The sequence below is a fragment of the Astatotilapia calliptera genome, chromosome 1, assembly GCF_964374335.1.
Source record: "Astatotilapia calliptera chromosome 1, fAstCal68.1, whole genome shotgun sequence".
NCBI lineage: Eukaryota > Metazoa > Chordata > Actinopteri > Cichliformes > Cichlidae > Astatotilapia > Astatotilapia calliptera.
The window spans coordinates 23,560,871-23,588,619 of NC_137422.1; the positions used below are offsets into that span (position 1 = coordinate 23,560,871).

Here is a 27,749-nt window from a genome sequence, read left to right on the forward strand (position 1 = left end):
TCTCTTCCCAAACACAGCACTGGCCTTTACTGACTCATTTTGGTGAAATATATAAATGGTATTCGGTAAAACTTTGAACTGTAAAATTCAGCAATATAAGTCTATACTGTCTAAAGTTTCTAAAGTTTATTTTAAATAGACTTTGAGTCTCTGTTAATCAGCTGATGAGTGTGAAGAGCGACGTTAACCTCTCTTCAAACCCCTTCATGTAGATTAAATAATAATACAAATATTATTAGTCCTCTTTTAAGTTGCATTTAAAATAGGTCTTGTATACAGTCATGTGAATAACTAAGTTCACCCTTGTTATCATAGGTGAGCACCTTTAAAAAAGCAGCAGTTTTGGTAGTTTGGTGGTCTGGTGCGTTCAGGTGTGAGCTAACACAATGACACAATCTTTCCAAATGTTAACGTCCCAACAAGGCCCGACTGTAGAAATGCCTCAGCTCTACAGGCTTGAGCTAGTATGTTAAAGGTTAAATTTCATGAAAATAGAATTACAAGACAAATATGGCACGAAGGAATCCCAAGAGAATATCTCTTCCCTCTGAAACAAACATGGCAGCAAGGTTTGCTTTAGGTTTGCCAAGCAGCATCTGAACAAACCACAGATGACACCAAAGTGGAGACAAAACCAAACAGGTCAAGAGTCAAGCTTGGCCTAAATTAGGTTATGTACTGTAGGAGATAAATCACCCCAAACACAACAAAATGAAATGTATCATTAGAATGGCTGAAAGTGAAAAAGAATGAAGGTGTTGCAATATCAAAGTCCAGACCTCAGCCTGCTTTGGGGGGACCTTAAGAGAGCTGTGCATGAATGCAATGCTGTAAAGAAGAGTGGGCCAAAATCTCTCCACGGTAATGTGAGAGCTGAGGAAGTCATACAGAAAACTATTACTTCTATGTCATTGCTGCTAAAAGTTGTTCTTCAAGCTACTGAATCACAGGGTGCACTTAGTTTTTCTCAGGACTGTAATTGTGATTATAAAGATGTTCAAATCTTAATCAATCTCTTTAAAGCGTATGCAAAATTTACATGCAATAAAAGAAAACAGACAAAAACATCAAATATTAAACCAGCTGTTCTCAAACCGGCATGGCCCCGCCACCAAAATAATTCTCACCTTCAAATTTTATCGATCTTTATCAACAGCAACAACACAAAAAATGAATTAAAAAGAATTTAAATCAGCATCCACACCACTCTGCGGCAAAGAGTCTGTGTCCCACCAGGGGGCCATGCCCCATAGGTTGAGAATCACTATATTAAACCAAGAAAGATGATTTGCTGATCAGCTTTAATTATGCTATCAGTCTTTGTATGGTTACATGTAGGTGTGTCACACAGACCATTTTATGGGATCTGTGTTGCAGCCCTTTGAGCAGTGAAAGACGAGGGCTCGACCGCTTAACCCTTACAGGACATTTATGATAAAATCACTTACCTAAGAATTAAACCAAACCTCTCTGACGGGGTCTTCTTTTGCACTTGAAAAATGAACCGAGAGCTTTTTATCACTATTTAAATGTATTATTTATCGCGTGCAGATCACTAAAAAGGAAGACATGGAAAGTGAGAGGAGCCTAATGAGCATGTATATTACACTTATTCTAATGCACTGACAATCTATAATCCTTGTGCTTTATAAAGGGGGGAAAACACTGTTTGATTTGTGTGGAACAATTTTACTCTGAATCCTGAGGTTCAAATGAAAAACAGCTGCCGATCAAATGTGGAAGTCGAGCTTTACACTGACGTCGAGCATCGGGTAAAGAAGTCGTGCAGCCGCTGACTCTAAGCTGCGTCTGAGGGCTTTGGGTTTCTGAGCCTTATGTCCTTATGCCAAAGATGTAAGCTGCACCGTGGCCACGGGTGTAACATAGCCTCCAACGTGGTGGGCTCTCTGACAATAAAGTGCTTGATGACGCCTGTAACAAATGTATTCAGAGGAAAGGTGAAAATCTGTAAATGCTGAGGGTTCCTTTGTTTACTGTTGTTGATGCTTTTGTAACCCGCACCCTTCCAACAGGTTTGATGTTTTCACGGCAGCATCACAGTTGTTTCGCTAAACCGTGTGTGTCTCTGTGTTAGCAGTAGATCTCTTGACCGTGTATTGTTGGTCACACTCACTTCATTTGTTGTACAGATTGGGGGTGTGGCCAGGTGTCCGGTGCTCTTTGGTTTGTTTTATTACTATTTATTATTTTACATTGTTCTATTTGTACAGGATATGTACTCTTGGAAACCATATAATTGTTTGTTTGTGTGCGTGCGTGTGTTCACAATAACCTGACTTGCACTGTTATGATGTTTTGTAGCATACGCTTTAAGTGTCATAGTGTGTTACCACGTATCACGTGCATTATCAAGACTTTTCCGAAATTTGGCAGTGAATAATGAGAAATTGAAGAATCACTAAAACCTCGCAGAACTGGATTTTGACAGGAATTCACGCCAGAAAATGTTTGCACTTGTTTTAAAATGTGGAAACGGCACTGTTCCTTAATATATGGTGCGCAATTGTGCAATTGTACTTCCCTTCATGAGCTTGAAAGTTGTCCCTCTGTGACAAAAAAAACCAAACATTTTGAATGAACTAAATTAATGTCTGGATTTAATCTGGTGATTTTATACAGAATACTGTATTTTTAACTTCTTTAAAATCTGATTGTATCATTGTAACATCTAATTATTTTGAGTACTTTTTTTGACCTCTGATCTCTCTCAGTTTCGATGTTTAACTCCATTGTGGGTCTGTGTGTTTGTTAGCACTGATGTTTCTTTATGAAGAGTTTACCCTTCCTCTTGTAAGTGGCTAGGAGCTGTAGAGCCGCCCTCCGCTGTGTTAAGTTGCTGTGGTTTTTAATACAAATATTTTCTTTTTGTTGTGGTTGTTGTTTTGCATTTTATCAAGTGCTTTTATAAGGGGAAGTGCTTGTTGATACCAGTTTTTGAAAACTTTTTAAAACTAATAAACATTTTTGAGTACATCTACTTCAAAGATGCTGTGCTGTTGTCTGCCCAGGACACAACTGGATCTTCACCTCTGAAATTTTACATACAAAGCCAATAAGTAGCATAACTTCACCCATACTGATGTTTTATGGTATTAACCAGAAGCATTCAGATGAAATTTGGAAGTTTAATAAGCAGCAGGAAAATTTATTTATTATGAAAACAATACAACAAAATAAATGAAATGCAATAAATGCAACTGTGGACACAACTGTTTAACTTCTAAAACTCCAAACTCTAATTAAATTTAATTTAAACCTTAAGATATGAGTGAATTATGCTGGCATCACTTTAATACCAGAAAACTAAGCAGGTGGGTTCATAATACTTAATATGATTATAAACAGCAAATAGTTGGGATTTTTTTTTATCCTTTCTTACATACATGCTTCTCTTTAAAGAAAAAGTTAAAGACTTTGTTACCGTTTCATATTTAAGCCTGAAGCATGAAATAATTATCAGAAAGTGCTTGTTTTTCTTCAACCTTCTGACATTTTTTAATTATATATATATGTGTGTATATGTGTATATATGTGTATATATGTGTATATATATATATGTGTATATATATGTATGTGTATATATATATATGTATATGTGTATATATATGTATGTGTATATATATATATATATATATGTATATATGTATATATATGTATATATATATATATATATGTATATATATATACATATATATATATACACATATACATATATATATATACACATACATATATATACACATATATATATATACACATATATATACATATATATACATATATATACATATATATATGTATATATATGTATATATATGTATATATATATGTGTATATATATATATATATGTATATAAAAAAAAACAAAACACCCAGCACGCCCCTGCGGGCGGTTTATCCTTCAAGCTCGGGTCCTCTACCAGAGGCCTGGGAGCTTGAGGGTCCTGCGCAGTATCTTAGCTGTTCCCAGGACTGCGCTCTTCTGGACAGAGATCTCCGATGTTGTTCCCGGGATCTGCTGGAGCCACTCGCCTATCTTGGGAGTCACCGCACCTAGTGCTCCGATTACCACGGGGACCACCGTTACCTTCACCCTCCACATCCTCTCGAGCTCTTCTCTGAGCCCTTGGTATTTCTCCAGCTTCTCGTGTTCCTTCTTCCTGATATTGCTGTCATTCGGAACCGCTACATCGATCACTACGGCCGTCTTCTTCTGTTTGTCTACCACCACTATGTCCGGTTGGTTAGCCACCACCATTTTGTCCGTCTGTATCTGGAAGTCCCACAGGATCTTAGCTCGGTCATTCTCCACCACCCTTGGGGGCATCTCCCATTTTGACCTCGGGACTTCCAGGTTATACTCGGCACAGATGTTCCTGTACACTATGCCGGCCACTTGGTTATGGCGTTCCATGTATGCCTTGCCTGCTAGCATCTTGCACCCTGCTGTTATGTGCTGGATTGTCTCTGGGGCATCTTTACACAGCCTGCACCTGGGGTCTTGCCTGGTGTGATAGACCCCAGCCTCTATGGATCTTGTGCTCAGAGCTTGTTCTTGTGCTGCCATGATTAGTGCCTCTGTGCTGTCTTTCAGTCCAGCTTTGTCCAGCCACTGGTAGGATTTCTGGATATCAGCCACCTCCTCTATCTGCCGGTGGTACATACCGTGCAGGGGCCTGTCCTTCCATGCTGGTTCCTCGTCTCCCTCCTCTTTCTTGGGTTTCTGCTGCCTGAGGTATTCACTGAGCACTCGGTCAGTTGGGGCCATCTTCCCAATGTATTCTTGGATGTTCGTTGTCTCATCCTGGACTGTGGTGCTGACACTCACCAGTCCCCGGCCCCCTTCCTTCCGCTTAGCGTACAGCCTCAGGGTGCTGGACTTGGGGTGAAACCCTCCATGCATGGTAAGGAGCTTTCTTGTCTTTATGTCAGTGGCTTCTATCTCCTCCTTTGGCCAGCCTATTACCCCAGCAGGGTACCTGATCACGGGCAGGGCGTACGTGTTGATGGCCCGGATCTTGTTCTTACCATTCAGCTGACTCCTCAGGACTTGCCTGACCCTCTGCAGGTACTTGGTGGTTGCAGCTTTTCTAGCGGCCTCTTCATGGTTCCCATTCGTCTGCGGGATCCCCAAGTACTTGTAACTGTCCTCTATGTCTGCAATGTTGCCTTCTGGTAGTTCAATCCCCTCAGTTCTGACTACCTTCCCTCTCTTTGTTACCATCCGACTACACTTCTCCAGTCCGAACGACATTCCAATGTCATTGCTGTATAGCCTGGTAGTGTGGATCAGTGAATCGATGTCTCGTTCACTCTTGGCATACAGCTTGATGTCATCCATGTACAGGAGGTGGCTGACAACTGCTCCGTTCCGTAGTCGGTATCCGTAGCCAGTCTTGTTAATGATCTCACTGAGGGGGTTCAGGCCTATGCAGAACAGCAGTGGGGACAGAGCATCTCCTTGGTAGATCCCGCACTTGATGGTGACTTGTGCTATGGGCTTGGAGTTGGCCTCTAGTGTTGTACGCCACATCCCCATTGAGTTCCTGATGAAGGCTCTTAGGGTCCCATTGATCTTGTACAATTCTAGGCATTCCAGTATCCAGCTGTGGGGCATTGAGTCATAGGCCTTCTTGTAATCAATCCAGGCAGTGCACAGGTTGATCAGTCTGGTCTTGCAGTCTCGGCTGATTGTTCTGTCTACCAGTAGCTGGTGTTTTGCGCCTCTGGTATTCTTGCCAATTCCTTTCTGTGTCCCGCTCATGTATTGACCCATGTGCCTGTTCATCTTAGCCGATATGATGCCTGACAGGAGCTTCCATGTAGTACTGAGGCAGGTTATTGGTCGGTAGTTGGAGGGGACCGGTCCCTTCTTGGGGTCCTTGGGGATCAGGACCGTCCGGCCTTCAGTTAGCCATTCCGGGTGTCTCTCGTTAACTAGCAGCTGGTTCATTTGTGCTGCCAGACACTCGTGGAGTGCAGTTAGCTTCTTCAGCCAGTAGGCGTGAACCATGTCGGGCCCTGGTGCTGTCCAACTCTTCATACTGGAGACCCTTTCTTGGATATCTGCCACTGTGATGGTTACTGGACCCTGTTCAGGGAGGTCGCTGTGGTCTGCCCTCAGATCCTCTAGCCACTGAGCATTGCCGTTATGGGTTGCATCCTTCTCCCATATGCTCTTCCAGTATTGCTCCGTCTCCAGCCTTGGTGGTGCTGTTCTCTTATTGTTCCCTTGCCACTGAGAGTACACCTTTGCTGGTTCTGTGGAGAACAGCTGGTTTATTCTCCTGCCTTCTATCTCTCTGGTGTACCTCCTCAAGCGGCTGGCCAAGGCTGTGAGTCTTTGCTTGGCAGTTTCCAAGGCCTCAGGTATGGACAGCTTGCTGTATTTCTTAGGCACCTTATTCGTCGCACCTTTCTGCAACTCCGTTAGTTGGCTAACCTCTCTCCGTGCTACTTTGATCTTGCCCTCTAGCCTCCTTCTCCATGGAGGGTACTGCCCCTTGTGGCTGTTCAACTTGTAGCCAAGCATCTCACTGATCACTGCTGCCGTATTGTAGATCAGCTTGTTAGTGTCGGTAATCGTGGTTGTAGGTATTGCCCGTAGTGCTGCATTAACATCATCTAGCAGACCTTCTGAGGGTACTTCACGTAATCTTGGTAACCGGCTACGGGGGATCCAGGTTTCAAGCTTGGCCATGATCCATATATATATATATGTATATATATATATATATGTATATATATATATATATGTATATATATTATGGCTATTATCTTTACTGACTATAACAGGCTCCACATGCATGCATACATGCATCCAACAAAACAATAAAAGCTTACATAAAAAGACACATACCCTAACCATAAAGCATAATATCAACATCAGGCGGTTGAGACTGAGCATGTGCATTCCCTCTGCTCAGTGTCCACCACGGCTGAATTCAATGTACTAAACAAGTTTAGGCTTATCTATTTTTTAAAGACTCTTCTGTGGGACAAAGACATTTTTCCAACCTTGGCGATTTTTAGGTGAATGTAAGCTGTTCTTTAGTTATAAAAAGAAATGTGACACACCCAGGAAATTAGATTTATTGGACGGGTCCCCACTTGTCACAAATCGGGTGGCACAGCCACGAGAACTGGCTTGATGAATGCAAATGGTTTCTTTTCAATGAAAGAAACACAAAGAAAGAACTTAAACAAACCAAGGCATGTGTACAGTAGCTGTGTGACTGCAAGAGTGATGAGGCCGTGAATGTTTTATTGTTTAGTGCGAGGAAACTTGTGTCTCAGGAAGGAGAGCCACATGGTAACTGAGCCATAAGTTCTTTTGTACATTATATAAGCTGTGATTACAACAGCTTATAAACGCATTTAACAGGGTACAATTACAAATGCATATCAAAAACTGAAGCAGCGTCTGCATAAGGTGTGGGCTGACCGGACCCCAACAAACTAAATGTGGGGCAAAGGGCATGTTTGTGTGGGACAATGCAGGACACATGAAATTTTGATATAAATAAAAAAAAACTATGCAGGTTAAAGGCATGGCATCGACAAATATACTGCATTTTATCACAATGAACTTAATTTGTGTAGCACTTTTAGAAAATACAACAACACAACAAAGAGCTTGTTGCAATGTTACAACCCAAATATATATAAATTACATTACATTGATACACACACAAAAAAGGAAAAACAACAAATCCTCACATTTGAAAAGTGAGAAACAAAATCTTGATTATTTCTGTGAAGAGGTGAATACGGGAATTTGTGATTCACTGATCAGTTCCAGTTTTGACACGTTTTGACAGCTACAGCCTCAGATTCAGCAGCGCGTAGAGCCACCTTTAGCAGCAGTAACTTGGAGTAACTGTTTCCTGTATGACTTTATCGGTCTCTGACATCATTGTGAAGGAATTTTGGGTCACTCTTCTTAATAACAAAGCTTCAGTTCATTGATTTTTGCAGGAATTTGTTCATTCACAGCTTTCTTAAGGTCCCGCCACAGCATTTCAATCAGGATGAAGCTTTAACTGAGCCATTAGTTCTTTTGTTTTTCAGCCATTCTGATGCAGATTTGCTGCTGTGCTTGGAATCATTGTCCTGTTGCATGACACAATGTGGACAAAGGTTTAGCAGACAGACGGCCTCACATTTAACTTTAAAATACTTTGGCATACAGGGGAGTTCAGTGACTCCAAACTGCCCTGGCTCTGTGACTGTGAAACAAGCCCAAATCATTGCCCTTCACCAGTGTGTTGGCATTTGTGCTGATATGCTATGTTTAGTTTTCACCAAATGTGATACTGTGAATTATGCCCAAACATCTCCACTTTTGTCACATTGTTCCATTTATTTAACACGCTAAGTGAGGCCTGTAGAGCCTGAGATATGGCCCTTGAGTTTTTTGCACGGTTTGACCTTGGGGACGTTCAGGGCTGGAAGATTGTGCCACGTCCTCCAGTCTCCAAAAAACACAGAAGGACTTTTTCTGTGTTGAAAAAAGAAGGAACTTGAGTTAAACTTTGTGTTATAGATGGTTTACATTCCTAAAATGTTTACATCTGCCTACATTTTTATTTTCTCTCCTCATTCAAATTAAATAAAGGCAAGTGTACAACATTTTTAAGCTTTTTTAAATTTATATTTATTTCATATTTAATTGTGTATTAGTATCATTGTAGTGGATGTTTTGACTTTTAAGCATGTTTAGACTTCATCTCAAACATGAAGTGAAATCATTAATTACTTCTAAAAATAACAACAAAAACAAAACAACAACAACAACAGCAAGCAATTAATTGCTTAGTTATAAAAACTCTACATGTGATGTTTTTTGTGGCTTTCTGGATCTGTAAATGTTCACATGATGAAAGCAAATCAGTGAATGTGGAAAAACTGAGACATGTAGTTATAAAGCTTTTCCTGGGCGTCGGTATAGCCCACCAGGTTGAGCAGGTGACCAAATGTGATAAGAATATTGCAGAAACCTGCGTTAGAGTCAACCCTGAAGCCATTTACTGTAAGTTTCTTGTTTCAATAAAGGCTAAAAAGCCCAAAAAGAAATAGCTTTTTCTTAAAACGTCTCAGGTTGTTCATCATTTTGGATCAGTTTGACTCATTAAATGTGAATGTTTTCAGAATGTACTTTCACTAAAATGAAGAAGTGAAAAGCTGTTTTTTTTAATTATGTATTTTACAATTGATCAAATTTGACGCCATATAACTCCTGCACTAAAATTAGTTTAACAGCCCTATAAACATGTGAGACACTGTCAAAATAATTTGGGAAGAATCGGATAAAAATGCAGAGCAGCTCAACATGCCATGTGACACCGAGTCACCACTCTTGTAGTATTTTTCCATGGGTGTCTAACAGATTACTCCTTCCACCTCTTCATCTGTAAATTTCCTTTATTGTGATGTTATAATCTTAAGCAGTGTCGCTGATCTTACAGTTTATGCTTTTATAATTGCGTTCACGTGCATTTGTATTTGTATTGGAGTTTTATTGGTGTTGTATAAGTGTTATAGGTAACTACACCTAAACTAAAATCTAGAACTACCGTACAATACTGTGGAAAGGTCTTGCACCACATCAACTTTCTTGGAATTATTTTAAGGTGCTCTCAGGCTTTTTGGAGCTTTTTTTTGGAAATTGGCTGCTTTTTCACTCACTTCCGGTGCGGTCCTTGTACCTGATAAATTGTAGAGGAATGTTTGTTGTTGCCGTTATTGTTTGTTAAGCCACTTAACAGTAACCTATGAATCATTCTGACATTAAAAAAATGTTGTGTCTAGACATAACAGACAATTTAGCAAAGAATAAATTTAAAATTCTATCTTTAGGCACTTTGTTATAAGCACCTTATCACAAAACACATCATTTGTTTCCATTTCTGTAGTTGAATCAAAGAAAAATCACACCGTTTGACAGATAAAAAAATAGTTTGTTTGTTTTTTGTTTGTTTGTTTTTTTTTTTACCAACAAGGTGAATCCCAAAGATCTATTAGCTGAAAGCTTCATATCTTGGCATGGTGTGCATTTTGTCCTTAAAAAATGGAGAAAGCTGGACATATGTAGGACAAAACAAGAAGTGTCAGGCTTAAAATGTTATCTCACAGCAGGTGGACATTATGTAAAAGCCCTGTCCTTGTGGAAACTGTTACGGCCGAGAGGGCCAGGCAGTGGGTGTGACTCAAATGCAGACACAGAGGGAGGCAAAACGGGCGTGAGCACAGAGTTTATTTACAGAGCTGAGCGAAGTTACAAAACAGAAAACTAAGAATGCTATAACCTATGCATGCTATGAACTGTGAAAGCTATGAGCGGAAAACTGTGAGGCAAGACTGTGAACGAGAAACTCTGAGGGCTGGATTCCACAGAGGGATCCGGGGAATGGAGAAAGGGGTCAGCGGCTTGGAGGGAGGTGGGAAGTCAGCGTTGCAGATTTGGGGTGTCAATCGAGGAGGGAGTGTCCAGGGGGTTCCGGGTGAGGAGTGTCCAAAGCAGATCCAGAATAGGCTTGGAGTGGGGAGCTGAGCAGGGAGGCAGGCAGATGGGTCCTATGGCGAAAAAGGAAAGAAAACACGGTGAGGAGAAAAAACAGTAATCCAGAGTTCTCGCAAGGGCTTGGCGGCCTAGCACTAACATGTGTTAGCAGAAGATCTGGCAGGGGTCTGTCGTGAACGCTGGTCTTATATGCAGGTGACTTGATTGGAACCAGGTGTGGAAGCTGATTGGAGTCTCCGTCTGAAGGTGGAGCCCAGCAGAGTGGAAACACCCCGTATTCACCCGGACCATGACAGAAACACTTCTTACAGAGTGATAAATGCAAAGTTTTTGGTTCGAACTGTTGTTAATGTGTATGGAGGAGGTCAGGATAGAGGTACAACAGTGACTGTCTACAGCACTGACCAGTGAAATCATCTTTCTGTCAGTGTAAAGAAGTTTAATCACAATCAAAAGAAGCGCAATTACACCAATCTTTTTGTATGATACAGAAATGCGCCAAATCACAACAGTAGCTCAACGTGCTTCCTGAAGACTACTTAAAGAAATTACAACAAAGCTTGCCTAAGAGTGTTCAGATAGTACTGTCAGAGAAAGTAGGGCTTTAAAACGAAACTAAAGTTAAACTTTTCAAACTGAAATGGGGAAGTGGAAACCCTTGGGAAAAAACTAAACTCAAAACTAAACTAATTTTTTTTTAATCGGGTTAATTGAATATATTATCTTTGTTTCATAACACTCAAATATGTGCTTTTTACTCTCTATCAGTGCGACCAACCTGTTTAATGCCTGTCTCATTTACGTTGTAATAAACATGTATGGTTTCTTTTAGATAACGCACGCACTGTGACATTACATCGATCTCTAGGAAGCTCCCTCTGGGTTTCCTCAGGCTGTGACAGGGGGACCCAGAGAGGAAGAGGAAGCATGAGGAGGAGGAGGAATAGAAGGCGGAGGAGGAGGATGGATACAGAGTGACGAAGGTGTCACAGCTTTATCAGTAGGTTAGTTTCACGCCATCCAGCAGGGTAAACACACGGAGGGAGTACCTCACTTACAGCGGAGTGGAAAAGCACACCTTTGCGGAGCACTGACTGTCGCACCGCCACCTCCTTCTTCTTCTTCCTCTTCTTGTCGCTGTGTGGGAGGAAGAAGGGCGAGGATACTATTATGGCTTCAGTTTCTTCACAGATCTCAGGACTTCAGACAGATGAGGTAAACTTGGGGGGGTTTATAAACGAGGCCGCTGTCGTTAGCCAGCTAACCAACGGCAGCTAACCTAGAAACTAACCGGAGCGTCGAGTTAGCGAGCTAACTCTCCCTAACTTACCGCGTCTGTTCGCTTCGGAGTTTCGTCTCCGCCAGATAAATGTGTTACCTATTAGCAGACAATCGATGTAGTTTGAAAATCTCCCAACTACTGCCAGGCAGTGTTAGAGGAGCCTTGAAAATAATAGAGCTTTTGTTTTTCGTGGGCAGGAAACCCGTCGTCTCCTGGGCTGTCAACGCCTTTTGTGTTTGCTCAAGATAAACAAAACAAAACAAACAAACAAACAAACAAAACTGAGCTCTACCGAAGCAGCAGATGTCTGTGAAAAGATTCAGAGAAGGACAAGAAAGCAAAACGGGGAATGCAGAGTAAGGAGCTCGGGTCAGTGTGACAGGTTGCGAAATCTCCCGATGATTCACTGATTTTACGGTAAAAATGGGGCACAAGAGCCAAGTGTTGTGAGGATGTTACATCACCCTGAGACCACTGCATGCGTGCTTGCACGGCGAGCTGTGTGCGTGCATGCATGTGGTAACGATCAGACTGAAGCCACACTGCATCAGTGCTGGTACACTCTTATTATTGCCTTTTATCACTTATTGGACACCTGTTGTCATACAAGTCATCGGTATACAGTAGACTGCCCATGCGCAGATTATTACTATATTATGAAGCTATAATAAGAGTGCTTTTTGTGGGTTTTCTGTTTAGTTTGTGTTGTATGAAAAGGTGAGTGTCAGTTTAGTGTTCATTAGTTTTAGAGTTATTATAAACTGGGCAGGTGGAAGATTTAAGAAGTTTAGGTCCAGTGTTACAATCCAAACTCTTGACTCAGCGACACAGATAGCTCAGTCTTAATAATCAAATACACCTAAGTCGCCTCATGCTTGTCCTCATCCATCCATGCATCCATCCATTTGTTTTCTTCTGCTTATCCAGTTTAGGATAACTCTGGACTGGACTGAAGTCAAAGTCAGTTCTGCCATGTTTACAGGACACGCACAGGAGTGTAATATCATTACACTCTCGACCCACAGTGTGCAAACAAGACACAAGTTAAAAATAAATAAAAAGTCAGAAAACTATGATTACTGAGTAATATTGCCTGTGTGTGTACATATGTGCAGCAGAAGTCAAAGCTATAGGCTGTATGCAGTCTCTGTCCCTATTTGTATCTTACTGTACTGTAAATAGACTTGTTTTATTTTATTTTGTTGATTCAGGAGGATAACAGAATCCTGAAGGTGAAAGTCATTGCTGGAATTGGACTGGCCAAAAAGGATATTCTTGGAGCCAGGTAAGCTGAAGGAACATGGTCTGTTTTTCATGCCAGTTTGCTCAAACAACAACAACATAATTTCACCTGTGCCTTAAGTGGGCATTCTTAATACAGCCACTGTTTTCCAACACAGGAAGTGTTGGAAAAGTCTGAGACTCAGGGGTCAGGGCATTGTCACTAATGTGTTTTGCAATCTAACCACATACCACATGACCTTCAGAGCTCTTCCTTTATGAAATTAGAAATAGGATTATCAACTGTCGTAAACTTTAAAAAATCACACACACTTGTAGCAGAATTAGAAGCCTGAACCTTTAAAATCAGAAGAGTTACAGGTTGTTCTCCAGTTTGATTGATTAGACTAATCCACTGTTTTAGAAATATATGACTAATGTTTTTTATCTTCTAAATAAATTTCCCCAAACCTCAGTGTGATTCTTTGGCATTTCTCATTTAGTTTTATCAGCGATTCAAAATACAAACATATTTAATGTGCAGCATTGCAGGACATCTAAAGAGAAAAGCAACATGTGCTACTTGTGTTAGGATGCCTGGGTCGTCGACCCAGGGTTTTTGAGTTTTTGATATTATTTATACTTCCTAGTTTTTGGTTTCTTTGAGTTCTGTCTTATGGCTTATGTCTCTGTCTTCTTTAGTTGCTCTGTCTCCCCTATCACCTGCATCCCCTTGTCTAGTTCGCGTCTATGTGTATCTTAAGTTCCTATATCCCCGTGTTCAGTCAGTGTTTGTGTCTGCCCTGATCCCACGTCTCTGTTCCCTCTGTAGTGCCTGCATGTGAGTCTGTTATGTGTTTCCTGTTTTACTTTGAAGGTCTCTGTCTTAGTGTGTTCAGTTTACGCTTCCTTTTGTCTCGTCAGTCCTGATTTGTCCCAGCTGGGTTTCCCTCCTGTTACCCATTCCCTGATTGCTCCCTCTGTGTATTTAAGACCAGTGTTTCTCTGTGTCCGTGTCGCGATCTACCGTTTTCTTAGCTGTGTGTTCTGTCATTTCTCCAGTTTAAGTTTGTTTTGAGTTTTTTCAGTTATGTTATATTTTTGAGTACCTAATTAAAGCCTTTTTGAGTTCACGTCTGTCTCCGGAGTCTGCACCTTGGGTCCTATTCCTGCCTGCACACAGCCACACCTAACAACTTGACAACCATACAATTTCTTTGTGATCATTTATTTAAATAAATCGATGATTATTAAAAATGTTCACAGCAGATTTGAAAGAAATCTTAAGTCACCAACTTCCAGAGCACAGGGGGCACTTTGTTCCTGTCTGTTTCCTCTTTACATTACAATCAGAGCTTACTAGAATTTGTGAATCACTGATTCATATTAAATCCTCCATTTGTTCCAAAAAACAGAAGGACTTTGTTCTGTGTCATTTGCAGAAAAGCTTTAGTTAACCCTTTAAAGCCGGTCGGAGCGGGCACGCTCTATTTTGCATAACTATTTTTAAATCCCGGTAGCACTGCAACCATGTAAGCTAGCGCAATAAATTTTTTTGCATATGAAACCGGAGGAGTTGTACTTACATCTTATGCCATCAGCTTGTCCTCGGTCACAGTTTCCTTCCACATATAGCTTTGCAAAAACTGCATAAAAAGCACTTGCAGCAACAAAAACATAATATTCCAGAAACACGCTTTGCCGATCCGATCAGCTGTTTGTAACACTTCCTACGTCCATCGGCGCGAACTATCGCATGTCCGCCATGACCTGCCCAAAACCGGAAGTGACATTATTTTGCGGAAATGTAGTTTTTTACCATCAGGGCCTTATGAGCCTATACTTGTGCTTTTAAAAGTTATGTTTGACTTTATGACTTTCTGTGTCGTTTCTGGGATGCTTAGGACTCATATTGCACTGCTGGAAATAATTTATTGTGATGCATATGCTGTTTTTTTGCAAATTTCCATTATAATATTTATTTTCGTTTTTCCTGCAGTATATAAAAATTGGTGTATTTCAAAAATAAAACTATGAAGACACTTAAAATAAAATTCCTGTGGTGGGAAACTATTTTGTGCTACTTTTTTGTATTTACAGTTTTGAGGGATAAACCTCTTAAATTTCTCTAACTAGAAATATATGTTAAAGAAAAACGATTTTCAATTTTTTTGTAGTTTATTGCATTTTTTGCAATTTATGTAATTACTATGAACTTAATGCATACATATTATTCAAATTTGGGCTATAATGCTTGTATTGATGTATATCAACTTAAAATGCTCCCAAAAATGGCACTACAACATGTAAAAATATAATATAAGCTCTGGCGGACTTGGTTCTATGCTAGGTCTTAAAGTGTTAAACTCTGTTTTCTGATGGTTAACATTCCTCAAATATTTAGATACAGCTGGCTACCCTTCTTATTTCCACCCCTCATTCAGGGTTTTTATGGGGATTTGTTGTACTGTTGTAACTCTGGGACTCCCTCCAAAGAACCAGAAACCAGTGTGTCTACAACACTTTTCACTCATACCTTACCCCCACTTTTAGTTTTTTAAAGTTGAAAATAATTCCCCTAACTTCCACATAGCACGGCATACAAAGCAAAGACGCATAATTGAGAGCTTCTGTTGATTTTGTTGGTTGTTTTGGGACTCTTCTGTCTTTATGTCCATTTCGTGTTTAATTGTTCGCGTAATGGCCAAAATTGCTCTATTAGTACCGCTCTAGTGGAGCGCTCGTCATTTAATGCATCACTAATGCTTTGTTAAGAGAGAGCAATGAATAATACAGTTTCTTTGATGGATGTGGTTTCTATGCACAGTTCCTAGAATTATAATAAATTAGAAACTGCAATTATGAGCATGTCAAGCTGGAACAATTTCGTTAATGTTTCTTACGTTCTGAAGGTAGAGGCTGATATTAAGTGTTTTGAATAAACCGCTGAGGGCAGGAAGCAGATCATAACTGTTTGAATCTGTATAGACCAATGACTTAATGAGTCTCTGTTTTTCCTTTGCAGTGATCCCTATACCAGACTGTCCCTGTATGATCCTGTCACTGGAGAAATCGCAAGCCTTCAGACCAAAACCATCAAAAAGGTAAATGCGTGAACACCTGCTTTTGAAGTCGTGCTCATATCTCGTTGATTTATTTTATTCTTTTCTCTTTTCATTTGACCCGAAGACACTGGACCCCAAGTGGAATGAAGAATTTTTTTTCAGAGTAAGTGAAATGTGATTCACATTAAGCACATTTTAAAATGCATGTAATGTTTTTTTGTTTTTTTATAAAACGAATGTACTCTGATGCGATATCAGTCAAATCAATGCTTACTTAGAAAAACATGATTCCAAAATCAGATTTAAATCAAATGTAGCCATAACATGTGACGCTTGAATTACTCTGGCAGTGTTGTCCACGCATCTTGGTTATTGTACTGGTCGATTAAGCAGCTTTGACTTTAAAGTGTCTGTCGTGTTTCAGGTTGATCCCAAGAAGCATCGTCTGCTGTTTGAGGTGTTTGATGAGAACCGGCTGGTGAGTTAGTTTTAATTATTTATTTTTGTTTCTGTATATGATCTACACTAAACTGCATTGGGCGACAAATCTTATTCTTTGAATTCAGGTGCTTTTAGTCACATTACCACAGGTGTATAAAATCAAGCACCTAGATGTGCAGTCTGCCTTTATAAACATTTGTGAAGGAATGGGTTGTTCCGATGCGCTCGCTGAATTTGTGAAACTGTAATTAGATGCCAGCATTGCAACAAGTCAGTTGGTGAAGTGTCCTCCCTCCGAGATATTCACAACCAAGCTATACGTTATAAGCTATGCTACTGCAAACTTTAGGTACTACAGCAAGTCAACCACCAAAGTGTCATACCACGTAAAGTTATAGAGTGCGGTCGCTGACTGTGTAAAACCTGGCAGACCTTCAAACCGCCTCTGGGATTAACATCAGCACAAAAATTGTCTGCCAGGAGCTTTTGGGCATGGGTTTCCATGTGTGTGTGTGTGTCAGTGCAAATGTGAAAACAAATGTGAATAAGTGAAAATAAGTGAGCAGATCAGCAGCAGATCTTTATCGTCAGTATTTCCACACACAGTGTAAAATCCACGTGAAATGTGATATCTGGAGGGGATTTAATTACTAAAGGTACTGGGATTATGCTCTTTAGTTGTGGTTGGATTGTCTAAATGCAAAGCTGGTCAAATATTGTAGAGCTAAAGTGTAACGTGGAGCTGTGGAGTAGGCTAAACAGGCGCCCCAATAATTCCTGTTAGAATGGGACAGACTGATCAGGGTAACATTTAAGAGTAAACTGGGTCTCTAACACATTATTAATTAGTTAATTTTTTTTTAATTCCCCAGATTTGCCTAACAAATACAGACCTCCTACTGTGATCTGTATATGTGTGTGTTTGGTCAAGTCAAATGAGGTTGTAGATGAGATGGTGGCATTATATACTACATTTTTATTTTATATGTGAATGAGAGTCAGCAGATATGAGATTTGAAGACAGACAATGAATGAAACAAAAGTTTTTTACTGCAAATATATTCTGCATTTTATCACATTAAGTGCTAACATAACAGTAATATTCCCAGTTTATCTGCTTCAGTGCGTTTTTGTCATTTGGCATTGTCCACTAGATCTGAGTCCAACCACGATCTGAGCCTATAATGAGCATTTACTTTACTTACTTTCATGCTCTGCACACTTGAACCAGGCTCCAGTCTGCAGAAAGTGATAACTTCGAGTAATGGTTCAACACATTTACAAATCCCAAGATAGCACATATACATTTCCTGTCTGACCAGCAGAAGTAAAATAGGCTTAAATTGCTAGTTGCTGGAGCCTAAGGTCACTTTTAGATCATGTTTATGGTCTTAAATTGCAACTTATAAAGCCTTATTTTCCACTGAAATTAAGATCAGATCTACTAGCTCAGTAGACTTTTTTTTTTAAATTATATCTTATAATAAGGAAAATATTTGTAATTTATTCTAAGAACACAAGAGTAACAAACTTGATTAAAGTAGGCAATACTTTTGCAGGGTTTTTTATAAGGTCGTCTTAAATAAATTGAATATAAAAAATGATCAGCTTTCACACTGCACAACTCAGTTTTGCCCATTTATTGATTAAGAAAATTTATTGCTGTGCAAAGAAGCCGTTGCATGTCGTAAAATGGTACAGTATGTTTCATATTTGTATGGAGGAGGGTATGCCCCAGTCATTACAAGGTTAACTGTGCTTTGTCTGCCTGTCAAATACACAGAGGCCCTTATTTTCCCATGACACTTGAAGTACTGTTGGAAACTGGGATACCTTATTATTCATGACTGTAAATAGGGGCAAATCTTAAGGGCATGGAGAGGATGCAGCTGAATAGTTTGAATAGGAGACTGAAGAGAATATCGATGCCTGCGTCTAGTGTTTCCTTATTGATCACACAATTGGCGCAAAGTGATGTTAAAGGTTTTAGGATGTAGCCTAAATGTAGGGGGACATGTGATAAGCTGCTGACCCAGTTTCATTCTGGGCTGATACAAAGCAGGTACGCACGAACAGGCGGACTCTAGTGACACGACCACTTCTGAGTTTTGCAGCTAACAGTCTGTAACTGTATGCAAAGTCAACACGGTCAAGCAGTGAACCAACATGGATGCTCAGAAGTCCTTATGTGACTGTACTAAATATCACTTCAACTCACAGAGGCAGAAATGAACTGAAAACTCTCTTTATCACTCTTATATTCATGCACCAGAGAGATGTGCATGCGTATTACAAATTAGCTTCACGTTGAATAAAACTCCTGTGTTTCCTTTTATGCATCTGCCACGGTAAGCTTTGGTTTTACGGTTTGGTTTTACGATTATTTTAAAAAGTATGAACATATTTATAAAAGTGTTGCCAGAGGTAGGAATTGCTTAACTTTTGGAGTCGCTCTCCTTGTTGTCTCCTTCAAGAAACAGCAATAATATGTCTATAAGTTGAAATAATAAATATCAGAAGACATTGTTGATGTTCTCAAGATTGTATCAGAGACTAATCTGGATTCAGAGACTTGGTGTAGATATTTGTCTTGAGCTGCTCTTGTTCAATTTGCATTGATCCTCCGCTAAAAAAAAGCACCAACTACACTTGTGTCCACAAAGCAGGCTAGAAAATGATAATGATAAAAACATCTACTAGTGCTTAGTCCTAGAGACTGGTTGACGAGCGACCAGCTTTTACTTTGAAGTCAAACAGTCTCCATTTTTTAGTTTGCGTCTCACTTTTCACAGTTTTACTACCGCTCGGCGAGCAGTCTGCAATTTTTTTGCAAGTCCATGCAAACTACATGTGGCAACTGTGGCAATCTGCTAGTGAGCAAAGCAACTGCAAGGAGTTCCTATGTGCAGCACTGCATGTACCTCTTTGGGACCAATTTCATCTACTGGCTGCCAGCAATTTCCAGCAATCACTTGGGGGAAAACAGGTTTTCCAAAGCTCATACAGGTTTTTTTATTGGAAGCTTTGGATTGTTTTCTTGATTGTTTTGCTGCTCCATATTTAATATTTCATTCATAACTAACTTTCTTTTATAATGGAAAGTAAACAAAAGAAGTTGTCATTCTTTGTAGTGTCCTAAGCTACATTTCTTATAACTGCGATACATGTCTTGCAGTTTGTAGAATCAGTGAATCACCTGCCCCTTTCCCACTGGAGCTGTATACAGCTTCATAGACTTTTATCACTGGTGAAGTTTGGTCCCCAACAATACCAGGAAGCGGCAAAGTAGATTCTTGGAATTACAAGTCAATAAAAAGCCAAGCATTGGGCAGCCATCCAGCAGTCCCATCAGTTTATGATAATTACATTCACATTTCTAACTCTTGTGAAATCTGAATCACCTCACTGTTAATAGTCTTGTGATGCTTTTTGTAATCGTGGAGTTTCTACATCATAAATTTGTTACCATAACATTCAACATGTTTCAGCGGGTTTTGCTCAGACTTTTCAGGTACAGTCAGTCGCTAGATCATTAAAAAAACGTCAACACACGAGCTTTCGTTTGCAGCTAAATGGCTGAATGTTTCTGGAACCTGTCACTACATCACAGGTTTCCAGTCACATGATAAAATAAAGACGGGGGTGAGTCACTCAGTTCTGCCTTGTCATGCTCCAGTTACACGTTGGAGTATTTTGGAGGGTGTGTCAGAGCTGTGAAAGTGTGTGTGTGTGTGTGTGTGTGCGCAGCTCTGGCACACCGAGAGCTCAGCAAGAAACGTGCTTTGTTGGTCGTCTCATACGAGATGTGTTGATTGGATGATTATTGTTTCCACATGGTGTTTCCACAGTGTGAGCTTTCACATCTTGGGATGATAAGATTCTTCTGGCTAAGACTTTCAATTATAGCCTCTTGAGAGTTTAATAAATAAACATTTATTATTCCCACAGCATAAATCTTTGTTCCTTTGGACTATGACATGTCCTCTAGCACCACCAAAAGTAGTTTTTACTTTAACAAAATGTGAAACTTTGATGGATGCATATATTTGGACACTTTGTTTTTTTGGCCAGATTTTTAGATAGTACACAGCCTTGATTACCCAGACTCTTGAGAACAATTAAAAAAAGTAAAATTACATATTCTGATAGCAAGAGGTCAGACTCCACAGGGTTAAACTCTTTAGTAAATCACTTCTCCAGGCTATGCCAGCAGACCCCCATAATCTAATCTAACAGCAGTGTGGTCATATCTAGTTCCCAGTTATCTCAGAGGCAGCTAGACACACCCACAAAAACCATAAAAAAGTAAATCAGATGCTGCTGTACAGTTCTCGCTTAAAATACATGAGTGTGTCTTTGCAGCAGCCCCTTCCCCACTTCCAGAGACAGCATGAATGCAGAAGTTGCTATGGTTACCTGCACTTGAATTAATTGGCACGATTCAAATGGTAAAAGAAAGTGATACAATGGTAGCTGCTTTGTAGCCTACAGCAAAACAACATTTACAAAGACTATGAAAAAAAGCTAAACGCTGAGAGGCAACCAAACTTATCCAAACCAATCAGGCAGGTAGAAAAACATACTCAGACTGGGACTGGAGCTGGAGGTATTAATATATCACTAAAATTTGTTATATAGTACACTAAATATATCTCTTCTGTGAAGATAAACTACATCAGTGGCTTTTTCATACATGGATTAAGCCTAATCCTAAATGGAACCTGCAGTGAACTTCCATGTGTGGAAAATGAACCTGTAGCAGTTACTTACACTATTACATTAGCAGGTAGCTAGCTTCAAACATGTAGCTGTTGATATCTTGGTTTGCAGTAAGTTTATCAGTAGAAACATTCTAGTAAATCAGAAATGGTATAAGTGAACAAAACAGGACATGTTGCTCAGTCATTCGGGTCATCTGATAAAAAGAAGGTCAGTGGTTTGATCCCCAAAGTTCTTCAGAAAAATCCATTAGAGAAAGACAGTGTGTGATAGTTAGAAAGTGCTTAATTATATGAATTCATGTGTGAGTCCTTGAAATTAAAATTTAGAAAGGTGCCAAATAAGTCTTCAATAAACTTAAAGAAGTCCAGTTGCTTTCTTTCCAAGCTCTTTACACTACTCCGGAAAGAGTCTCCTGTAAAAGCATGTCTCACTGAGAGATTTTAAAGAGGTCATTCGCCTTGTTTGGCTTTTGGACACTGGCAGCAGATGTTTGATCACCTTTATGATATTTCTCTAACCGTAAAAATGGGTAGCTGGGATAGGCTCCAGCCCCCCTGTGACCCTGATAAGCAGAAGAGAATGCATGCATGGATGGATTAAAAATGCCTGTCAATATTTTCTTGGACAGAGATCTGAGAAATGCTACTCAGCTCTCTAAAAGTTTGATTACTTCATGTGTGATGAGTTGTATAAAACACATTTACACACACCAACTCTCAGACACCCCAGTCAGATGTCAGTCAGTGCCCCTTGTTCCTCTAGGACAACGTTATCAGTTCAGCCATATTTTCTGCTGATTTGTTTGATCGTAAAACATCAAAACTCTTTAGGGCTGCACCTTAATAGATGCCCAGCCTCTACTCTAGCCACACCCCACTGACCCAATTTATTGATGACCTCACCTCAGACACTTTCGCTGGAGACTTTATTAAATAAATATATAACTTATCCTTCAATGCAAAGCATGATCTTCGCTGTCATGCCAAATTCTTGTGCCTATTTCCAGGCAGCTTTGCTGTGACTTAACATGAACGTGCGGTGTGCGTCACCAGCCTTGTCTTATGGCCTAGATACCGTCAACATCAGTTAAAGCTGCTTTTGCCTGGATGAGTGATTAATGGCCAATCATGGGTTTTTTCTGGCAGTTTGCCATGCTCCTTAAAAATTTAGGTGATGACTTCCACCGCAGCAGGAAGTGTCCACCGGTGAATCATTGCTTTATCCTGGCCTGGCGTCTTACTATTAAAGACTATGCTAAAACCGATTTAGAGGCAGAGCAATATCAGAGTAACAGGCGTGGAGAGGAAATCAGATGAGTACTGACTGTTACATGAAGTGTTGAGTGATTGGTGTCGCGTCACCGCGGTCCCACAAATCTTTCTCCCTCTTATCGTGTTGAATTTTCTGCAGTAAAGCAGATGATTTGCAGCAGGTTGTTCAGTCACTGAGGATCAAAAAGCATTTTTATTAGTGTTTTTATTTGTTTGGGTGCTCTTTTATTTTCTTTGGCATTTTTATTGTGTGCTAGCTGAGCTTTGTCACCCAGTCCTCACTCTGAAGCAGAATTATGTTGAAAGTCAGTCCCTTTGATTTCCTGTAATTCAATAGCAGTGGGTAAAAATATTTGTGGGGGCGCAGAGCAGCAGAAACATAAGAAGCATAGCTGCAGCAGGAAGTGAAGTCTTGGGTGAGTGGCCTGAAGCAGAAGTAACAGTTGACCAGAGCTTTAGTCGAAGATGCAGCGTGGACGACTGCCGCGTTGTTGTTGTTTTTTTCTTTCCCCAAGGGAGTAAACAGGAGTGAGGTGGCAGCAGCAGATGTGAGGTGTTACACATTTGTCAGAGGGTGCAGTTAACTAGCCCTGAGCTAAGGCTATGAAGCAGGTCCGCTTTTTCCTTCAACTCTCAGTGTTGCTTTCTGCTCCGCGGCCGTGTCTTTAAAGGGGGCTCAGCAGTGAGATTAATCTGTTTTCAAAGGTCATCTGTTTGGGTCATGCCTCCACACAGAACCACTGACCTCCCCTGACTAAAAGCCATGGTCCGCCTGGAGAGGAATGTAGGTTGTCACCAGAGCTATTTTGGCAATGCGCAGTCCCTAATGATTGTGATCACAGAGCAGAGTTTGGAGCAGTTGCTTTGCTCTCCTTTTCCCAGCCAGCAAGTTTGATCATGCAGCTCCCGCTGGCGCTGCAGGGATTAGAGAGTTAAACGAATGGCACGTCGGCTCCGCTTGCATTTTGCGTCAAGGAGAAGCAGCACGGACCCTCTGTCAGAAAGCCTCAGCAGCCATGGTGAGGAAAGCGGAGTCAGTGTGTCAGCTCAAAGCCCCTCGGAGAGTCTGGCGCACAATTCTGTCCACTTGAAGGTGACTCCTCTGTCACCAGATTATGCTTATAATCAATACTCTTCAGTGTTCATACCCAGGGTTAACACCGGAGGATGTAATAAGAAGAGAATTCTACAGATCTCACTCCAGCCCTGTGGAAAGCTCAGCGGACAGGTGGATGGCAGCGTAGAGGATGGAGAACCAGGAGCTGGTGAAGGAGGAGGAGCGTGTGCGGGTTCTGACGGGGGTTCGTGCAGCAGCAGCATGGCCAGCGATGGCGGCTACTGTAGCAGTAACAGCATCTTCGAGCCAGAGGCACCAGAAAAGCATAAGACCACCCAAGAGAGGAGTCTACACTGCTGCAAGTCCAAGGTCCCCCTGAGGCGGTGCTCCTCCTTAGTTATATTCCCAAAGAGCCCCTGCAGCACCCCACCTGCTTCCCCAGTAAGTCCAGTGGCTTTTCCTGCGCTCCCTATAGAGAAGGGCTCTAATCAGTCATCTCTTCAGACTTCTGTTAATGGATACTCACTGACAGATGAGGAGGTGACTTCCAAAGGGTCCACCAACACGGCAGTAATCGGCCATCGCTTCCCAAAAGAAAGCTGTTCAGCTGAGTTCAGGGACACCAAACACATGGTGCAGTTTAATATTCCCTTACAGGACGAACCAAAATCTAAAACAGAGGACATGAGCAAAATAAAGGAAGTGTCATCATCTCTAGACAGATCAAATCGTCACTCCAGCAGCCTGTTGCTGCGCTTTGCCCACCAGAAACCAATGATATCAGGAAAAGGAGCCACAACAACAGCTACAGTCAATGTGGAATATCCCGAGGCTCATTACCCAGCAGAGCACCCAGAGGGTGATCACGACTGCCACAAGAAACTTTATCGTAGTACCTCTGCTTGTTTGTTCTCCTCAACTAAACCTTCTGAGAAAAACCTGAAAGCTTGTTCATCAGGAAAAGGCCACCAGGAAAAACCCTGTCATCACGCCATACAGAGGAGCTTTTCCCTCGAGGTGCCTTACGCCAACACTGGAATTTCATGTCACGTTTCGAATCCCAAACTCAGCAGCCCCTGCTCTCCACATGTGCACATTCATTTGTCTCCTTGCTGCCCGGCTAAGTTGCCTACCTCTCTTCCTGATATAAACACGGGCAACAAATGGAATAATACACCCATAAGCTCAGGTCAATGTGCCGAGGTAAGTTTCTTAAATGGAAGGTCCCAGGCCTTATACCTCATAGTGTATAGAGAAGATAACAGCTGTCAAATAAGCATTTTTTTTTAGTTTATGTGACACAGCAAGGCTCAGGAAAGCATGTTAAGGTAAAGAACAAAGTGGATTCACTGAAATGTTGTTAAACTGGTTCCAGGAGATTCCACATGCACTGACTTTAACTGCCATCTACACGGGACTAAAATAACAGCTGGACTGTGTAAAGTAATGCAAATAACAACTATATTTTATATTGACTTTGTGCTTAATTTTCCCATGCATAAAGTTCAACATTCAAATAGTTCTGTGTATTTTATGTCTATATAGATATACAGATATACAGCTCTGCCATTCACATTCTTAAAACTCAATTTACTGCGGGTCAAGAAAGAGTGACGTTCAGTAACTGAGAAGATCGCTACAGCTAAGTCATGCAATTAACAAGCCCAATGTGGACAAACATTCAAAGGTATTCGGTTGCATTACAGTAAATCCATCTGCTTATTAGTTTCCCAGAAATCAGTGAATAAGAGGGAAAGGTTCCCTTTCAACCTGTTTGTGTGTCTGTCGGTGTGTGAACTCATCTTTTGAATAGTTTCCTTTTTTATTATTCTGTTAGCACTATGAGTAATTGGCCTAAGTATTTACCCAGGCTAATTATAGCAGTGGGAAAAGTGGTGCCCCTTGCTGATATAAATAAAGTGCCTCTGAAATATTCTGCCTGACTCCAGATAGTCTACTGGTGTGTAGCACTGATTCAAATTTAACTGCATGATACTAGAGCGCTGCGCAGTCATACCAGCCATCTGTGGACGTGCATGTGTGTGGTGCTAATGTAATGTAGGCGGAATGAAAGTGTGAGCCTTTCCCAGTAAACTGGTGGTGTGTTGCTTTCCTTGGTGCCACTGCCAGCCAGTGTTTGTGAAATATCAAGTGTCAGTCTCCACCCCTACCCCCCTCCATTTAGCAGAATGTCAAGTAGGACGGCTTCCTCCACTAATTAGTCAGTCCATTTATTTTTAAAATAGTTACGTTTGCTTAGGTAAATCTCAGTTATACTTTCACTCTAGAAGGCCCAAAACATGCTTCATGCCTAACTATAAATAATAAATATGGAAAAACTTGTAAATTATCTTTAAAAATAAAAATAAAAAATTTGACTCCTAAAAAAAATTGCTAATAAAAGAAAAAAAATTGAGAAAGTTGTTAATTTGGAAAAATTGTTTCACAACTTGCCAATAAGGCTTTGATGGATGTGTTTAATGAGTCTGTAGACAAGACTGTGAGTCAACTCCTTTCTGCTGTGAGTCAAAACGTTCTGTGTTTTAATTGTAATACCTGCACTGATTTTCTTACTTCTTCCCTCTGACATATGTTCTCCATATAATAATTTAAAAAAAAACACTGACACAAAAAAAACTAGATTAAAACTACACATTTTCATACAATAAAAACTGAACTGCGTCATACACATTTAGTCTCACAAGGTGAATGTGGTTAAAACTAAACTGAAACTAGCTGTAAAAAAACCATTTAGTTAACTGACATATAAATAACAACTGCACTAAAACAATATTGTCCCCAATCCAGTTTCTTAAGAACTTAGGCCCCAGTCACACAGGCCTAGAGACTGCTCAGTAATCCACTAGTAAACTTAGTCTTCTATTGAAAAATGTGTAGTCCCAGACTAGTTGGCAAATGGTTACTGGTGTCAAAGAGGTTGATGCACTGAAAGCCTCATTTTGACTTCCTTGGTCGCTAGCGGATTACTTTGAAAAAGTAAAAGTTCTGCTTAATTGTACAACCAGCATGTTTCAAAATGCACTTTTATTTTGAAGGTGAATGATCTCTATTTCTAGTTTGCATCATGCATTTATACCCACCCCTCAGTAAGTAGTTGGCGGGTGTTTGCAGATGAGTCAGCGTCTTCCAACACGTTCTCACTCCCAAAGCATAATATTTTACGCTAGGTGACAAATTGTCACCATATTACGTTTTCGGCTACCCACCACGTTCCTAAATGACGACCTCGGAAAAAAGAGGAAATAGGAGAACCGTCCGGACTGAATCTACACATGTTTGCTCTTTTTCTTCAAATCGCTTAGAAACACGCTATTTAACATCGTTAAAGTCCTGGTTAAGGTCAGGAATAAGGTTATGGTCAGGGCTAGGGATAAGGTTAGGTTTAGGGCTGGAATACAGGGCTGGAACGTCTATTACCGCGGGAGCGTCATTGCACTGGATTCCAGCCATAACCCGCCGCGTACCATAAGAACGCCGAAAGTCTCCTTTCGCGTTCCTCAGGAACGCCGTGGGACGTGACAAAACGTCGACATGTTACGCCTCGGGAGTGAGAACGGGCTGCGTCTTCAGTGCAAAAAACAGGTGGCCAAACAGTTTTTGGTGGTGCAGTTTCACCGAGAAACCTGCTAGAAACCTCCAGCACCCATTCGCCAAATAGTCGGGGTTGTGGTTGCCAGGAAGACATAGACTGGTTTCTAGGCCTGTGCGACTGGAGTGTCATTTAACCGGGGTTGTGGGGGTTCTGGAGCTTATCCCAGCTGTAGCACACCGGACAGGTTGCTAATCCATCACTGGGCTGCAAAGGCAAGACAGATAACCAGATATCTGGCCAATTTCAGGATCACCAGACATAAGGAGAACAAGCTCCAAAGAGAAAAGCCCGATCTGATCAGGAAGGTTCAAACTGGGAACCTCTTTGGTGTGAAGTGGCGTTGAAGAGGCTTTGGTGCATATATCTGTTTATGTTTTTACTTTTAAATACTCTTGGGACCACAAGAAAGCCCGTGGTCTGAGAGCGAAGTTGTTGGGGTGATATGGTACTATGAGGTCTTAAAGATAAGATGTGGCCTAATTATTCAAGACCTTGTAAATAAAGTGAAAACAAAAAATGAACTAATTAAAATGC

The 27,749-nt window shown here is 40.7% G+C and overlaps 2 protein-coding genes and 1 long non-coding RNA gene across 3 annotated transcripts in view; 2 read left to right on the plus strand and 1 right to left on the minus strand.

Moving 5' to 3' along the window:
• Window positions 1–10,259: 10,259 nt before the first annotated feature.
• LOC145425619 (uncharacterized) lies at window positions 10,260–11,335 on the minus strand. The gene is made up of 2 exons (XR_013906330.1): window positions 10,683–11,335; window positions 10,260–10,596 (listed from the first exon to the last, which is right to left on the minus strand). It is a non-coding gene; the product is annotated as an uncharacterized LOC145425619 (long non-coding RNA).
• Window positions 11,336–11,622: 287 nt separating this feature from the next.
• nedd4a (NEDD4 E3 ubiquitin protein ligase a) overlaps window positions 11,623–27,749 on the plus strand; it is a 40,961-nt gene continuing 24,834 nt past the window's right edge. The window contains exons 1-5 of the mRNA XM_026169125.2: window positions 11,623–11,758; window positions 13,037–13,110; window positions 16,072–16,150; window positions 16,236–16,274; window positions 16,536–16,589. Of these exons, the coding sequence (XP_026024910.1) occupies window positions 11,714–11,758; window positions 13,037–13,110; window positions 16,072–16,150; window positions 16,236–16,274; window positions 16,536–16,589 (291 nt within the window). The 5' untranslated portion in view covers window positions 11,623–11,713. The remainder of the gene's footprint in view (window positions 11,759–13,036; window positions 13,111–16,071; window positions 16,151–16,235; window positions 16,275–16,535; window positions 16,590–27,749) is intronic.
• LOC145425615 (uncharacterized) lies at window positions 22,061–26,275 on the plus strand. The gene has a single exon (XM_080298832.1). It carries the CDS (start codon window positions 23,486–23,488, stop codon window positions 24,890–24,892), a length of 1,407 nt encoding a protein of 468 aa, XP_080154958.1. The 5' UTR covers window positions 22,061–23,485; the 3' UTR covers window positions 24,893–26,275.

Bases quoted from the DNA above. Each gene is read 5' to 3' on its own strand.
- LOC145425615 (XM_080298832.1), top strand. From the start codon at position 23,486: ATGGCACGTCGGCTCCGCTTGCATTTTGCGTCAAGGAGAAGCAGCACG.